This window comes from Salmo salar, chromosome ssa09 (assembly GCF_905237065.1).
Source record: "Salmo salar chromosome ssa09, Ssal_v3.1, whole genome shotgun sequence".
In the NCBI taxonomy this organism is placed as follows: domain Eukaryota; kingdom Metazoa; phylum Chordata; class Actinopteri; order Salmoniformes; family Salmonidae; genus Salmo; species Salmo salar.
In genome coordinates, this window is record NC_059450.1 from 3,127,979 (window position 1) to 3,146,609 (window position 18,631).

Below are 18,631 nucleotides of genomic sequence, written 5' to 3' on the forward strand. Positions count from 1 at the left end.
CTGACAGAGTTCTAGAGTTCCTCTGTGAAGATGAGAGAACCTTCCAGAAGGACAACCATCTTTGCAGCACTCAACCAATCAGGCCTTTATGGTAGAGTGACCAGACGGAAACAATTCCTCAGTAAAAGGCACATGACAGCCCGGTTAGAGTTTGTCAAAAGCACCGAAAGACTCTCAGACCATGAGATACAAGGTTCTCTGGTCTGATGACACCAAGATTGAACTATTTGGCCTGAATACCAAGCGTCACTTCTGGAGGAAACCTGGCACCATCCCTACAGGGAAGCATGGTGGTGGCAGCACCATGCTGTGGGGATGTTTTTCAGCGGCAGGGACTGGGAGACTAGTCAGGATCGAGGCAAAAATGAACGGAGCAAAGTACAGAGAGATCCTGCTCCAGAGCGCTCAGGAACTCAGATGGGCGAAGGTTCACCTTCCAACAGGACAACGACCATAAGCACACAACCAAGACAACGCAGGAATGGCTTCGGGACAGGTCTCTGAATGTCCTTGAGTGGCCCAGGCAGAGCCCGGACTTGAACCCGATCTAACATCTTTGGAGAGACTTGAAAATAGCTGTGCAGCAACGCTCCCCATCCAACCTGGCAGAGCTTGAGAGGATCTGGGAGAAACTCCCCAAATACAGGTGTGCCGCCCTTGTAGCGTCATTCCCAAGAAGACTCGATGCTGTAATTGCTGCCAAAGGTGCTTCAACAAAGTACTGAGTAAAGGGTATGAATACTTATGTAAATGTGATATTTCAGTTTTTTACTTTTAATAAATAAAAGTATGGGGTATTGTGTGTAGATTGATGAGGAGAAAAAAAGAATAAGACTGTAAAGTAGCAAAATGTGGAAAAAGTCAAGGGGTCTGAATACTTTCCGAAGGCACTATAGATAAACTCTCTTGGTAAATAGTGTGGTCTACAGCTTATCATGAGGTACTCTAACTCAGGCAAAGAAAACCTTGAGACTTTCTTAAAATTCGGGATCGCGCACTAGCTGTTGTTGACAAAAGGCTATAGGATAACCTCAAACGGAGCTCATCCAGTTTATTCTCCAGTGATTCCACATTCGCCAGTTGAACAGAGGGCAAAGGTGGATTATCCACTCGCCGACGCATACTCGCCAGGCATCCGGCTCTTCGACCTCTGTAACTGCGTCTCTTCATACTAATGATGTGGGTTTGGGCCTAGTCCGGGAGGAGCAGTAAATCTTTCGCTTCCGACTCATTAAAGAAAAAAATCCTCATCCAGTTCGAGGTGAGTAATTGCTGTTCTGATGTCCAGAAGCTCTTTTCGGTCATAAGAAACGGTGGCGGAAACATTATGTAGAAAAAAAGTTTAAATCAGCACAGAAAAACACTCAAACTAGCACAATTGGTCAGGAGCCCGTAAAACGGCGGCCGTCCCCTCCGGTGCCATCCAGATGCAGCACTTAGAATATTTGAAAATGTATTTTTGCCAATAATTGACAAACATATACCTGTTAAGAAACTAACTGTGAGAACTGTTAGAGCCGTATGGATCGGTGATCAATTGAAAAATTGTATGATTTAAAGAAATTATGCAAAAAAGTCAGGCTACTCAGCGGATTGGTTGACATACCGTCAATTGAGAAATTGTGTGACTAAACTTAACAAAAAAATTAATAAAAAATGATATTACCAAAAACAAGATAAATGACATAAAAAACCATGCGAAAAGACTTTGTAGCACCTTCAATTATATTATGGGCAGAAAACCCAATTAATCTCCATTGTTCATTGAAGTTGATGGGTCATTTATAACAAAACCTTTCTTATAGCCAATCATTTCAATGACTATTTCACTAGTAAAGTGGACAAACTGATAAGTGAAATGACAACATTGAACAGTGAACCATCATAGTTGTGTATTGAAGATCTATTAATGAAAGAGAAGGACTGCTGATTTCAATTTGGTCAAGTTTGTGTGGAAGAGGTGGAAAAACAGTTGTTATCCATCATTATACAACGAGTGGGTCTAATCCTGAATGCTGGTTAAATCTGCATTCCAGCCGGTGTCTATTCCACATGTTATCACAGACTAAATCTATGACATTAAAATTCCTATTTACTCTGTTCCATCTGACTAAGCGGTCCACTTTCTCATCAGCCCGGCCAGGGAATTTCTAAACTTGATCTCCACTATAAAAAGCATCTAGATATTATCTCACATTTCTTTTAGACTAACATTTAGTTTTTAACAGTGGAGATTTGTATAAACCTTACTGTCTGTCTCTCAGACATTTGCAACATTGTTTCAATATTCAAATTCGATCCCATAGCTGTCCCATGTTTCTCAGCCTGTCGAAATCATGAAACATTTTCATGCAGCTAGTTTGCGGTCTTTCCAGCTTCAGTTTTAAGTTATTGTTTTAGCTGTGTTGTTGGCTAGCTCCTCTGATCAACAGTGTCCTGACGAGAGCACATTTTCTATGCCAGGCGAAATCGCCCCTCATTAGGTCATTGTTATGTATCCAAATAAATGGCACTAAAAAACAGCAAATGCAGCTATTGTTGTTATGCTGGCTGCACTGTTTGATGTGACTGTAGGTTAGCCATAGTTGGCTAGCTAGCAAGCAAGGGATAAGAATGTTGCCAGCCAGTATGGCTATGGTCGGGTTTATACAGAACAAAAAGAATGAACAACTGGATCATGTTTCTGGCAACTGACCCGATAGAACAAACGACCAGCCGGCTTGGATAGCAACCCTAGATATGTGTAGGGACTAAATATTGTGGAAGGATGAAATAGTATGAATAAATTAATCAAAATACAGTTTTTAATGAAAATATGTCAATCATTATTTGAATATGTTGGTAACCCGTTGTATAAAAGTGATAATGCCCTCGAAGCCGGTGTTTTGAGGATATATTGGCATGGTTTGCCGGTCCTCGACTTCGTCTCCGGCCTAACAACATTCGTGCCAATATATCCTTCAAACACCAGCTTCTCGGGCATTATCACTTCAGTAATGATAAGCCACCAGGTATAGACAACCTTGATGGGAAACTATGGAGAATACTAGCAGACTGTATTGCCACCCCTATTTGCCATCTTTAACCAAAGCCTAATGGAGTGTGTGTGTCCACAGGAGTGGAAGGAAGCTAAAGTAATTCCACAACCTACAAATAGTAAAAATCCCTTTGCTGGCTCCAACAGCTGCCCAATCAGTTTGCTGCCTGTTTTAGTAAACTGATGGAGAGAATTGTGTTTGATCAAATCCAATGCTATTTCGTAAAGAACAAGTTAACTACTGACTTTCAGCATGCATATAAGGCAGGGCACTCAACTTGTACTGCTCAGACTCAGATGACTGATGATTGGCTAAAAGATGACTGATGATTGGCTTATAATAAGATGATAGTTGAAGCTGTATTGTTAGATTTCAGTGCAGAATTAGATGTTATTGATCATCATTTGTAATTGAAAAAAAAAAACTCACTTGTTATGGCTTTATATCACCTGCCATCACATGGGTGGAGAGTTATTTATCCAATAGATATTAGATTATTCTTCAATGGAAGCTTCTCTAACATCAGATATGTATAGTATGGAATCCCTCAGGGCAGTTGCATTTTCACAAATAATTTGTCACTTGTCTTACAAGAAGCTAAAATTACTATGTATGCTGATGATTGGACACTCTACACATCAGCACCTACAGCCAGTGAGCTCACTGAGACTCTTAGCAAGGGGTTACAGTCAGTGTCAGAATGGGTAAATAACAATAAACCAGTCATAAAAAAACACTGAGGGTGGGTTGCACCAACATGGTTTAAATTCATCTAGGATTAGAGCTAATCTAGGTTTTGTAAATCTAGGTTTATAATTCATCAGAGATGTGTTGCACCACTTCATTTTAAATCTGGATCAGTAAATCTATGATTAACGGTTTTAAACTATGATTAGTGTGTAAATAGTATTTTTGTTGTCTCTTGGTGTCTTTCCTATATATAACTTTATTTATTGTTTCATTTTAATATAATATCTTATGTTGTTCTTGTATATTACTGTTCTGTACTTCGTCATGCATTTGTACATTTTATGTGGACCCTAGGAAGAGTAGCTGCTGCATGTGCAGTAGCTAATGAGGATACTAATAAACTAACTTAAATTATTGCTCAGCTTATAATATTGGTCATGTGTCAGAGATAGAATGTTGATCGCATGTTGTGTTTGTCCGCTAGCCCAGTGCTTTGTAATACAATTGTGAATCCTTAGCCCAGGGCTAAAGCTTAGCCCAGGGTTAACAAATGCTTGTGTGAATAAAGGGCTAAGTTAACCTAGGGCCAGTCTAGCCTGGGGCTAAGAACAATGCAGGGTGAAAAGGCCTTTGCTTTGGATGGTTATTTTTCCCATATGCAGGGGAACAGGATTCAAGTTTAAAGTTTTAATTGTCACATGCACAAGTACAGTGAAATACTTAACTTGCAAGCCCTTCCGAACAGTGCAGTAATCAATATCAAAATAATTTACCTAAAAAAACCCCACAAGAAATAAGAGAGGAAGAAAACAGGACAATGTAAGCTATATACAGGGTCAGTACCAAATGTACATTGTGCATGGATACTGGAGTAGTTTAGGTAGATACAGTGCATTCTGAAAGTATTCAGATCTTTTTCCACATTTTGTTACGTTACAGCCTTATTCCAAAAAATATTTACTTTGCTTCGTTCATTTTTGCCTCGATCCTGACTAGTCTCCCAGTCCCTGCCGCTGAAAAACATCCCCACAGCATGGTGCTGCCACCACCATGCTTCACCGTAGGGATGGTGCCAGGTTGCCTCCAGAAGTGACGCTTGGCATTCAGGCCAAAGAGTTCAATCTTGGTATCATCAGACCAGAGAATCTTGTTTCTCATGGTCTGAGAGTCTTTAGGTGACTTTTGGCAAACTCCAAGTGTGCTGTCATGTGCCTTTTACTGAGGAATTGCTTCCGTCTGGCCACTCTACCATAAAGGCCTGATTGGTTGAGTGCTGCAGAGATGGTTGTCCTGGAAGGTTCTCCCATCTCCACACAAGAACTCTGGAGCTCTGTCAGAGTGTACATCGGGTTCCTGGTCACCTCCCTGACCAAGGACTTCTCCCTCGATTTCGCAGTTTGGCCAGACGGCTAGCTCTAGGAAGAGTCTTGGTGGTTTCAAAGTTCTTCCATTTAAGAATGATGCTGCACACATTTTTTGGTACCCTTCCCCAGATCTGTGCCTCGACACAGTCCTGTCTCGGAGCTCTACGGACAATTCCTTCTTCCTCATGGCTTTGATTTTGCTCTGACATGCACTGTCAGCAGTGGGACCTTATATAGACAGGTGTGTGCCTTTCCAAGTCATGTCCAATAAATTTAATTTACCACAGGTGGACTCCAATCAAGTTGTAGAAACATCTCAAGGATGATCAATGGAAACAGAATGCACCTGAGCTCAATTTCTAGTGTCATAGCAAAGGCTCTGAATACTGATGTAAATAAGGTATTTTATTTGCACAAATTTCTGAAAAACAGTTTTCGCTTTGTCATTGATGATCCATTTTTTAAAATCCATTTTAGAATAAGGATGTAACTTTTTCCACATTTTATTAACGTTAAGGGAATGCACTGTATGTACGTGTGGAAAAGTGACTGGTAGCATAATAAATAATAATAATAATAATAATAATAAGCAGCATTATAAGGTTGTGTGTGTGTGTGTGTGTGTGTGTGTGTGTGTGTGTGTGTGTGTGTGTGTGTGTGTGTGTGTGTGTGTGTGTGTGTGTGTGTGTGTGTGTGTGTGTGTGTGTGTGTGTGTGTGTGTGTGTGTGTGTGTGTGTGTGTGTGTGTGTGAGATAGGCGGATATACATGTATACAAGAGTAATAGTGACCAGTAGCAGGATAAATGGATAGATACTAATGTTAACAGCCATCACTAATCAATGAACACTGCTTAATTGTAGTAATACATCTAATCAATAATCATTTTAGCAGCAGCATAGGTGTGAGGGGGGTGTGTCTGCAAATGTGTGGCGTCAGTAGTGAGGGTGAGTGTGAGTAAGCGATTCCGCGATGTTGCAATCCCCATAGTCTGTTATTAGCAGAGATCATATCTCCAGAGTACAATTGTTGCTGTCTCAAAAATGGACATATCATTGCACCTTTGTCGTAGTTGTAAGTGACTTTAGAGTTTTACTACAGGGTTTTATGAGTCTGTGAGGGATATTTTACCTGTGCGATTTCTCCCTCAGCCAGGCACCAAGGCTACCCAAGGCGGGAGAGACCATCCACGGTCACAAGTTCTTCATTGGTTTCGGAGGCAAAGGGGCAAACCAGTGTATTCAGGCCGCTAGAATGGGAGCCAAGACTGCCATGGTCTGCAAGGTATGACAGTAAATGGCAAGCAAGCCCTCTCGCTCTCTCACTGTCCCTGTACTGTACTCTACTCTTTTTTTCCAGAACGCACTCTTTCACACTGAACTCCTCTAACCACCCCTGTCAATGCTCCGGCCCTCATTCTCCCTTGATCCGTACCATTACACATGCATAACACACACCCACAAACCACACTCCTTCAAACGCCAATTATTCCCATACATCCAACCCCAGGTCTCCAATCAGCTAGGCACAGCATAAAAAAAGGTCAGCAAAGTAGCTGAAGCCCCACCTCTGTCAAGAACAAAGGGCCCAGTCGATAAGCTGTACAACGCAGGAGCAGCTCTCCAGGCATGGGCAGAGCCCAAAAATAGATGCCCAGGCTTTTGAGAAACATCCAAGGAGGAAGGCCGCACTTCAAAGACAAAGGGGGCCTAGGCTCCCACTATAGTGCTACTACCACTGCATACTACACTTCATAGGCAGTTAGGGCACAGATGCCTCTTTGACTTCTTCCTTGAAAGCGTGGGATAAAAGTGGGGAGCCTGAGGGCGAGGTGGGGACCCCTTCAACGCCCCCCCAAACGATTTTACGATGTGGACATCCCAGAGCAGATCGAAGGATCGAGGGAAGGAGGGGAGGATGAGGGAGGAGAGGTGGACATGAGGAGGCGTCGGACGGGTGGGGTCGTCGTATCTTGAAGGCTTGGCGCGATGGCCTTGTGTGTGTTCGCACGTGTGTCTATGTGTGTGCATGTGTGCATGTGTTTGTGTGATGTGACGGCACTTTGCCAGTATGCCAGCGGGGTACGAGAAAATACAACCCGATTCTGGTTGGAGTTCACTGATCTTCAAAAAGTGTCTATCTCATGTATTGCTTAGATCCGTGTTTTCAAAGTTTCATCATAGCATTTTTATTTCAGGTTGGCAAAGACTTCTTTGGAGAAAACTACATCCAGAATTTCAAGGACAATGGTGTATCCACAGGTAAGAATACCAAAAATTACAACTTTCAAAACAACAGGCCATGCTTAAAATACAAAAAAGTTGCTGTGCTTATTTCAAAACTATCTTGAAATGCAACAGATATGCTATTTCATGGCATGCATCATCCCAGACCTTGATCGAAATAATATTTGTTTTTCTTTTAGATGTGCATCGTTTAAGACTGAGTTTGCTCAGCTTAATTGAACCAATGGAATAGTCCCAAAATTGCCAAACTATTAGAAATGAAGGAATACAACATATGTGTTGAAATGCTTCCGCTTTATTCCTCTTTTTCTCCCTCTAGAGTTTGTGGGGCAGACGGTTGACTCGGCCACTGGTGCTGCCTCCATCATTGTCAACGATGCAGGTAAACGAGGGCCGTAGACTGCCGTTAAAATGTAAAAATCCCCCCAACAAATTACCAACACATACAATCACTCACTTGCTCAATGTGCACTTACTTGGTTACTGACTCACACACACACACATACATGTGCTTTACTGAGGAGCAGAATTCACCAGATGTGCACCTACACACTAAGTGCATCTGAATGGGACGAGGATCAGTACGCACCACTCTACTACTTCCCTCTAAACCCTCCTCTGCACAGAGTGTAAAATTAGCCTGGGCTTTATCTGCATCTGTGTCTGCAAATAGAATCAGGTGATATAATGCATCGCTGATATGTGGGTGGGCGAAGCGCTTGAGTGTGAGTGTGTGCTCATGCATGTGGGTGTGTGTGAATAGTACAAATCTTGCGAATCCTGCTGAGGTACACAGGAAGTTAGTGTTTTAGGTAGAAGGGTTTGCGTTAGGGATGACTATTACCGTATAACCGACGGTAATGGATGAAAACCATCATGAAAATAAAGTAACCATCATGATTGTAAAAAAATAAACATTGTGTGGAATTTACAGCTGACTGAAGACAGGGCGGCCGGGCATTCGTGCAGAGTCCATTTCTGCCATAACATGGGCTCTTATAGTGTTGTCATGATACCAGAATTTATACTTTGATAGCGACAGTTGAACATTTGAACATTGAACAATATGTTAGAATAATGAAAAAACTAGTATAACAACTACAATAACAAATATAATATATTCTCTCATCAATTTGTTTAAAAAATAAAACACCATATTGAATAACAGAAGAATATCTTCAATATTCCATATGCAAAACCATGTCTGAGACTCAGAGCACACTAAATAATTTGACAAATACATCTAAACTGTTTTCAAATGTAATTTGATACATATCAGGGTTAATTTGCTCATCTATGGCCATAATGACATTCATTAAACCTATGATTCATTATAGCTAAATCATTTAATGTATTAAAATAATAGTTTAGTTCCAAAGCGACATTAAAAAAAAACACTTTGAAGCTAATTTCTGAAGTTTCTATATTGCAATAGTCTAACACCCCATAGAAGTACAATGGATTTTGCACAGCATACTACGATTCTCAGAGTGCATTTCAACTCCCAGGGTGCAATGCTCTATCCAGGGCTGCTGGCTGACTACTGCCAGCAAGCCTAGACAAATGCGAAGCAGTCTAAATATATTGCTGGCATAACTACGTTATTTCACATTACTTTTGGGTTGTAGTCCTATTATAATGCTCACATGAATGTCATGCTAAATATATGTTCATGTCATTCAAAAATAATGGAATTGAGATGCTAGTAATCTCTCGTGGACAGATGAAACGGTGAGAATCTGTCAAGGCTGTGATTACGAATAGCAGTAGTTCCTGGTTTGGGATTTTCATCATTGATTATTTGGACAAATCAGGATTGGGCGAAGGTAGTGCTTAAATTGGTGCAATGATTTTCAAGCCTGGGTGCGGATGATAAATGGTTTCCACTACATTCCACAAACTCAAAATTGGCTATATTGTAAAAATGTATCAAAACAAAAATTAAATCTTTGGCCATTATAAACACGTGTGAAATTACGGAAGAGAGGGGTTTGGCTGAGAGTTTCCTTTCGCGAAGGAGGAGACTTCGCTTCCTTCGCGCAAAGGTAATCACAATCGTTAACAACATCCCCCCCAGAAGTAAAACAGGAAATTACACATTTTCGCGACATAATTTTCCTTCTGGGTAACCAAGATTAAGTTGCTAGAAGAATGTTACAATGCAAATGTCATGTGTAAAATAGTTTGTAGTTTTGGAGCTAAACCTCCCTTGCACTGCTTTGTAAAACCTTTTGCTTAGTTGTTTCTGTTGACTGGCCCTCGTCATCTGCTTTGTAATCAAAGTATTCCCAATGTTTGCTTCTGGAGACAGTTTTGTCAACAAGTTGCTGGCATGGAGGTATTATGTTTTTGTTTGAAGAAGTCAAATGTCATAATTTTGGCTCGCCCTTTGTCAGCTGTAAGCGCATGTAGCCTGGCTAGCTTACTATTGCCTCCTTGAAAAGATTCAGACAAATTACTATACAGACTAGATCCTCTCAATTGGTATATGACGTGAGACATATTTCACACAACTACCGAAAGTAACACAAATTCCAGTACTGAACTGTTTTTCATGTTCTAAACTCAGCAAAAAAAGGCGTCCCTTTTTCAGGACCCTGTCTTTCAAAGATAATAACTTCACAGATCTTCATTGTAACGGGTTTAAACACTGTTTCCCATGCTTGTTCAATGAACCATAAACAATTAATGAACATGCACCTGTGGAACGGTCGTTAAGACACTAACAGCTTACAGACGGTCGGCAATTAAGGTCACAGTTATGAAAACTTAGGACACTAAAGAGGCCTTTCTACTGACTCTGAAAAACACCAAAAGAAAGATGCCCAGGGTCCCTGCTCATCTGCGTGAACGTGCCTTAGGCATGCTGCAAGGAGGCATGAGGACTGCAGATGTGGACAAGGCAATAAATTGCAGTGTCCGTACTGTGAGACGCCTAAGACAGCACTAAAGGGAGACAGGACGGACAGCTGATCGTCCTCGCAGCGGCAGACCACGTGTAACAACACCTGCACAGGATCGGTACATCCGAATATCACACCTGCGGGACAGGCACAGGATGGCAACAACAACTGCCCGAGTTACACCAGGAACGCACAATCCCTCCATCAGTGCTCAGACTGTCCGCAATAGGCTGAGAGAGGCTGGACTGAGGGCTTATAGGCCTGTTGTAAGGCAGGTCCTCACTAGACAGTGATGGTCGGATTCGTGTTTATCGTCGAAGGAATGAGCGTTACACCGAGGCCTGTACTATGGAGCGGGATCGATTTGGAGGTGGAGGGTCTGTCATGGTCTGGGGCGGTGTGTCACAGCATCATCGGATTGAGCTTGTTGTCATTGCAGGCAATCTCAACGCTGTGCGTTACAGGGAAGACTTCCTCCTCCCTCGTGGTACCCTTCCTGCAGGCTCATCCTGACATGACCCTCCAGCATGACAATGCCACCAGCCATACTGCTCGTTCTGTGCGTGATTTCCTGCAAGACAGGAATGTCAGTGTTCTGCCATGGCCAGCGAAGAGCTCGGATCTCAATCCCATTGAGCACGTCTGAGACCTGTTGGATCGGAGGGTGAGGGCTAGGGCCATTCCCCCGAGAAATGTCCGGGAACTTGCAGGTGCCTTGGTGGAAGAGTGGGCTAACATCTCACAGCAAGAACTGGCAAATCTGGTGCAGTCCATGAGGAGGAGTACTGCAGTACTTAATGCAGCTGGTGGCAACACCAGATACTGACTGTTACTTTTGATTTTGACCCCCCCCCCTTTGTTCAGGGACACATTATTCAATTTCTGTTAGTCACATGCCTGTGGAACTTGTTCAGTCTATGTCTAGTTGTTGAAACATGTTATTTTCATACAAATATTTATGCCTCCCTGATGCAGTGAAAAAGAAAAAGGAAGTAGGCTTTATACGACATTAGTGCAGACCCATCACATTTGTTGCTTATCTGGATTCACTGGTTATACGCACCAACCAAACTTGGGAGAGCACGATGGTCCTCTTTTGATTAGTAACTGCTTCCAGGCCTGCTATGATGTTCAGCTAGAAATGGTTAGTATGCTTGGAACTGGGGATGGGCTAGCTAATCCAGAATCACAATGGTTTAGCCTATTTGAACTTGACTGGAGCCCCGTAGTAAAGATTGGAGTCTTGCAGTGCACATTTGCCTATTCCTATTTACGATAACCTATTTCAATAAATATGTGATACAGAACGCAAAAGAGGAATGTAGGCCACACAATGCAGAGAATTCCACCAAAGCAGCGCAAAATGTCCAGTCAGAAAGTATTGTTTCTTTCTGACTCTCTCTGTCAGATGCATTAGGTTATAGCCTAAACATATTCATTATTTTTTATATATATATATAATGGACACTCCTAATGGACACCTATCTTGTGTTTAGCTGTTTTAAAAAAAACGGTCTATATTCCCTTCTCTCTGCATCCCGATTAAACAATGAATGTAACGGAGTTCCATCTCAAAAAGTTATTTGAATAGCCTGTAATGTAAGTTAGCCAGGGGACTAATACTGAGAGAGAACAACCAATATCAATAGCCTTTAGAAAAGTCGAATGACAAGTTTATTTAAGTTTAAGCTTATTAACAAAGAAAAATATCCATGCTGGCCGGGAAAATCCCTCCAAGCGAGGTTGAAAACCAAATGGCCAAAAACCTATCCTCATTCCTCCTACTGGCCTATCATAAAAGCTTTAAGACAAGTTAAAATGATGAACAGTAGCTTATATCCCAAATATTCTAGCCTACGAAGGTGTTGTCCTAAAGTTGTGGCTTTTTAAAATAAGAGTGAAAGTCTATAGACTAAGCAAGTGGTCACCAACCGGTCGCTCTCCAAGGCATTCCTAGTCCATCACCAAACATTTCTGTAAAAAACCCAACGATAAAGCCTAGCGTTCCTACTTTTTTTTATTTGTTTCATGCTGTTGGCGGTAGGTGCACTTGATTCATCATTTTGAACCATTTCATGTGTCTGAAGGTAGAACTCCGCCTACCCGGCAAGCCCAGGGAGCAAATCAAGTGCACCTATAGGCCTACCACTGGCCTGTCAGATAGCTCAGTTCACCATCTCTGCACAGTTTCCTCGAGCCATAGACTGTAAAAAGAAGCCTCGAACGCACACCAAAGTTGATACTATGAGATTTCAAAACTTTAAAACCACGACTAGAGAGAATAATGCAAATAGCTGCAGTTTTTATGAGTAAGTTACTTGTTATTCAGCACTGTCAACACTTTGTTCAACACTAAGCGTTCACCCAAAATACGTGTCCACCCAACTTCCACTCACGCTACAACCAGCACTGCAGCTGTAATGAATGAGTATAGCAAAGTGTTCTGATAAACCTGCATTGGGGATTGTTATTATTAGCGGCTTGAATTTTCTAATATCGAGGAATATTTCACCTTCTCTTTTCATAGAAGTAACAACATGAATTGGTGCATGAGGCAGAAATAATGCAGTGCGACTTGAGTTTAGCCATCAGCTGGAAGTCTGTGTGCCCTTTTCTCAGTGGAGGGAGAGCAGAGGGACGGTGAGTCAGGTGAGAGGCTCGCTCCCTCCCATCAGACTGACCATTAGTTGCAGGCCGTCAGTCCAGTAAAAAAAAAAAATCATAATCAAATGACTATGCTCACTAGGGCTGACCCCAATTAGTCGACTGGTCGATTGTTTGGTCGATAGGCTATTGATCAACCAAGATTTCTTTTTTTGTCGAGCAGTAGAAAATATATAAAAAGAAAATGATGGCACACGCCACAATCCATTGACTAATCCATTGCAGAGGCCGCGTGGATGGCACAGTCCAAGAAGAAGGGGAGGGTGGCTAAAATGTACAATGCACGTCTCTCCAGAATGCTTTCTCTGACCAATGTGTGCACATTCATCGTTTCATAACTTCATTGTGTGAATTCTTTGCCTAGATTGTTGGTGTCTATCAATTCCCCATCACATATCACCAGTAGTAGCCTACATTTACCGTTCATTCATAGCATTTCTAATCTACAATGTTTGTTTGGTTATGGTAATTTCTGTTAATGCATTCCGTATTAACTTATTCCGGTCTTTTACCGTTCTCATTGCCTTATTCGAAAATGGATTCTAAAATGTTGCAGCCTTATTTTTAATGACAAAGCGAAAACAGTTTTTTAGACATTTTTGCAAATGTATAAAAATCACATTACGTAAGGATTCAGACCCTTTACTCAGTACTTTGTTGAAGCACCTTTGGCAGCGATTACAGCCTCAAGTCTTCTTGGGTATGACGCTACAAGCTTGGCACACCTGTATTTGGGGAGTTTGTCCCATTCTTCTCTGCAGATCATCTCAAGCTTTGTCAGGTTGGATGGGGAGCATCAATGCACAGCTATTTTCAGATCTCTCCATCGATCAGGTTCAATTCCGGGCTCTGGCTGGGCCACTCAAGGACATTCAGAGACTTGTCCTGAAGCCACTCCTGCGTTGTCTTGGCTGTGTGCTAAGGGTCATTATCCTGTTGGAAGGTGAACCTTCGCCCCGGTCCTGAGCGTCCGGAGCAGGTTTTCATCAAGGATCTCTCTACTTTGCTCCGTTCATCTTTCCCTTTATCCTGACCAGTCTCCCAGTCCCTGCCGCTAAAAAAACATCCCCACAGCACGATGCTGCCACCAACATGCTTCACTGTAGGGATGGTTCCAGGTTTCCTCCAGACGTGACGCTTTGCATTCAGGACAAAGAGTTCAATCTTGGTTTTATCAAACCAGAGAATGTTGTTTCTCATGGTCTGAGAGTCTTTAGGTGCCTTTTGGCAAATTCCAAGTAGAGTGTCAAGTGCCTTTTACTGAGGAGTGGCTTCCGTCTGGCCACTCTACCATAAATGCCTGATTGGTGGAGTGCTGCAGAGATGGTTGTCCTTCTGGAAGTTTTTCCCATCTCCACAGAGGTACTCTGGAGCTCGGTCAAAGTGACCATCGGGTTCTTGGTCACCTCCCTGACCAAGGCCCTTCTCAGTTTGGCCAGGCTGCCAGCTCTAGGAAGAGTCTTGGTGGTTCCAAACTTCTTTCATTTAAGAATGATGGAGGCCACTGTGTTCTTGGGGACCTTCAATGCTGCAGCAATTTTTTGGTACCCTTCCCCAGATCTGTGCCTCGACACAATCCTGTCTCGGAGCTCTACGGACAATTCCTTCGACCTCATGGCTTGGTTTTTGCTCTGACATGCACTGTCCACTGCGGGACCTTAAATAGACAGGTGTGTGCCTTTCATGTCCAATCAACTGAATTTACCAAAGGTGGACTCTGATCAAGTTGTCGTGTCTCGTATACTCCCTCTCTGGCATCTATGTCATCAGGCTGCTGATTTATCCCGCACACATGTCACCATCGTCTTGCGCACCTGCGCCTCATGACACTCACCTGGACTCCATCAGCTCCTTGATTATCTTCCCTATATCTGTCACTCCCCTTGGTTCTTTCCTCAGGTGTTATTGACTTTGTTTCATGTTGGTGTGTTGTTTGTGTTTCATGTTTATTGTTTTGTTTATTTATTAAAACACTCCCTGTACTTGCTTCCCGACTCTCAGTGCACTCGTTACATGTAGAAACATCTCAAGGTTGATCAATGGAAACAGGATGCCCCTGAGCTCAATTTCGAGTCTCATAGCAAAGGGTCTGAATACTTATGTAAATAAGGTATTTCTGTTTTTTATTTTTTATAAATTTGCTAACATTTCTAAAAACCTGTTTTCACTTTGTCATTATGGGGTATTGTGTGTATATTGATGAGGAAATATTTGTATTTAATACATTTTAGAATAAGGCTGTAACGTAACAAAATGTGGAAAAAGCCAAGGGGTCTGAATACTTTCGAAATGCACTGTATATGGAAAAAAATACACCAATCGATTGGTCGAAAGAACAGACGACTTTTGGTCAACCAAGATGTTTTTTAGTCGGGAACAGCCCCAATGCTCACTCAGCTGTGCTTCACCTGTAATACTAAAATGATCTATTACCAGTGTGATCATATACCACATTTATATATATCATTTCAAAATGGTCTGAGAAGAACAACATTGGCAGGGCAATTCAAGGATAGCCAGTATGCAGTGATGATATATTGGGCCTATAGCCTACTGCATAAACCTCATTGCTACAGAACTGTTTTTAATTGGTTAGTGTTGCATAGGCTTAAGTTCGTTTTAAGCAAATCTGAGCGTGAGATCTCGGCTTGCATTTGACACACAAAGGGATCTTGACTCAGAAAACTCTAGGCATAAGCTTTTTTCAATCACAGCTTTATGAGAGTTAGAACAAACAATATTATTTATTTTTCTATTATTTTATGAGGCAAATAAAGTAATTATTATCCAGTTCTAAACGCAGTAGACTGCTTCTATCCAGCCCATGTCACTACGGTAAGACAGCTTGTTCCTCATCAGACAGTCACTGCTCCATCCACCATCCACTGAAGCTCCTCCACCAGAAAGGAATATTAGAAAACATTTGCCTGCACTTAGCTTCTGCCCAGGCTTTCCACATCTTTCGTCATGATTCGTCCAGGTGCATTCGATTTTGCACTATAGCCCAACTATTGTTATAGCCCCCCCCCAAAAAAGAATGTGTATATCACGATAGGACAAAGCCCAACACTACTAACCAGTGTGATATAAACGGGTACAATAGATTGAGATTCTCGTTGAAAACAACAGTCCATGGTCATTTTCATTTTAACTCAATCCAGGAAATGAATTTATATTTTGGATTCACTTTCTAAAGATGATTTGACAGGACGTACAATTGTTGAATGGCAGTTCATTTCTTGAATCCACTGAGCAAATGTGGTTCAAGCATCTCAGACCCCTGCGATTCAGCTACAAATTGTTCAACAATACCCATTAAAAAAAACACAGCTAGTCATTCCAGGTGCATAGTGTTGGAGTACTAAAACACAGTCAGAGGAGATTGGAGCATGTCGAAGGGCCAGTCCAAGGCTCAGTCTAACAATGTGGCAGAATCTCTTCTAAGCCCAACAGAACAGCAAGTGTGGAGTGAACAAAACATTTTTGGAACACCCAGTCTAATTTCATCATATCTGCAACAATGAAGTAGCAAGCAAAGGGTGTGTGTGTGTGTGTGTGTGTGTGTGTGTGTGTGTGTGTGACACACACAAAAACACAGTACATACCTATGCTGTCGTAAGCGAGGGCCAGTGACTCTCCTGCCCCGTCATCATCTTTCCATTTGGTCACTTTCGGTTGTGTCACGTCCGCAGGGGAGAACGCCATTGTGATCGTGGCTGGTGCCAACCTGCTACTGGGTGGTGAGGATCTGCGGCGGGCACTGCCAGCCTTAAGCCGTGCCAAGGTAATGGTGTGCCAGCTGGAGGTCAGCCCGGACACCTCCCTGCAGGCCCTGCGCCTGTCCCATGAGAACAACGGTCAGTCTGGACGTCTATCTATGTACTGTCTTCGTACTGTCTACCTCTGTCTGTCTACATCTTTCTGTCTGTCGGCCTGTCCCATGAGAACAACGGTACGTCTGGGCGTCTGTCTGCTTTGTCTGTCTGTCTGTGTTCGTACAGTCTGTCTGTCCTGAAGCAACACTCGACAATCTCTGTTCCAACCTACAGTGAGTCATCAGGGAATGTCTTTTAGATTCTGATTTATCAAGAACTAAGCCTGCTTTACTGGCACAATCCTCTATTCATTCATACATTATTGAAATTGACACTGAGGCCCTATCTTTGTTGTTCAGAATAACATCCCTAGCTATATATACAATGGGGTCTGAAATGATTGACACCCTTGTTAAAGATGAGCAAAAATGACAGTGTAAAATAAATCATTACATATATTTTATGCTGAATGAAATTATGAAATTATAATATTTTATACTAATAAAATTGTTCAGAGAAAGAGATTTTGTAGTAAACTTTTAATTTTTTTAGGGGTAAAAATTGACAGCCTTGTTTTTATTCCCTTTCAATACCTCAGCTTACGAGGATAACGAACGACACTGAGCCTTTTTCAAAAATCTTTTATGAGCTGGAGAACACATTGGGAGGGATCTTAGACCATTCCTCCATACAGAATCCTTCCAGATCCTTGATATCCTTAGACTGGGCATTTCCAAAGAGCTCTATTTTCATGTCATCTGACCAAAGTACCGGTTCCAATCCAAGTGCCAATGCCATTTCAAATCAAATCAAATTTGATTTTTCACATGCGCCAAATACAATAGGTGTAGACCTTACAGTGAAATGCTTACTTACAAGCCCTTAACCAACAATGCAGTTCAAGAAATAGAGTTAATAAAATATTTACAAAATAAACCTAAAGTAAAAAAAAAAAAAATATATCAATCAAAAAGTAACACAATGCATTTACATAACAATAACGAGGCTATATACAGGGGGTACTGGTACCAAGTCAATGTGTGGGGGTACAGGTTAGTCGATGTCACGCTGGTATAAATGATTCGGGAGACAGACGCAGGAATGCGTAATAGCTTTTTTTTATGTACCCAAATTACGGCGTGCCGTGTAAAGGCACGGGGACGAAGACCAAACAAACACTTAACAAAATACAGGGTTGAAACCCAAACAAAAGAGCGAGGAGTACCTCGAATAAATAACACTAGCGCACAATGATTAACACACGGGACGAGACCCGTAATCATCTGCGCAATCCACAAGGGCACGAAAGCCAAAACACACAGCACAGGTACTCACACGCACCAATGGACATAGTTACAATTATCGACCGCCCAATGGAAACCAAAGGGCACATATATACAAATACAATCAGTGGGAATAGGGGCCAGGTGTGCGTAATGAAAGTTCCGGAGGGATCAGTGACAGTCGAGGTAATTTGTAAAGTGACTGTGCATAGATAATAAACAGCGAGTAGCAGCAGTGTAAAAACAAAGGGGGGGGTTAATGTGGTCAATGGTCAATCCTTCACTCATGCTGCCAAACATACCCTCATTAAACTGACCATCCTACCGATCCTCGACTTCGGCGTTGTCATCTATAAAATAGCCTCCAACACTACTCAACAAATTGGATGCAGTCTATCACAGTGCCATCCGGTTTGTCACCAAAGCCCCATATACTACCCACCACTGCGACCTGCACGCTCTCGTTGGTTGGCCCTCGCTTCATACTCGTCGCCAAACCCACTGGCTACAGGTTATCTACAAGTCTCTGCTAGGTAAAGCCCCGCCTTATCTCAGCTCACTGGTCACCATAGCAGCACCCACTCGTAGCACGCGCTCCAGCAGGTATATCTCACTGGTCACCCCCAAAGC

General features: G+C 42.2%; 1 protein-coding gene across 3 annotated transcripts in view; it reads left to right on the forward strand.

Moving 5' to 3' along the window:
- rbks (ribokinase) overlaps positions 1–18,631 on the forward strand; it is an 85,857-nt gene that overhangs the window by 33,608 nt on the left and 33,618 nt on the right. For all 3 annotated transcript variants that reach the window (XM_014209961.2, XM_014209960.2, NM_001140851.1), the window contains exons 3-6: positions 6,242–6,374; positions 7,288–7,351; positions 7,656–7,718; positions 16,596–16,760. In XM_014209961.2, the coding sequence (XP_014065436.2) occupies positions 6,242–6,374; positions 7,288–7,351; positions 7,656–7,718; positions 16,596–16,760 (425 nt within the window). The remainder of the gene's footprint in view (positions 1–6,241; positions 6,375–7,287; positions 7,352–7,655; positions 7,719–16,595; positions 16,761–18,631) is intronic.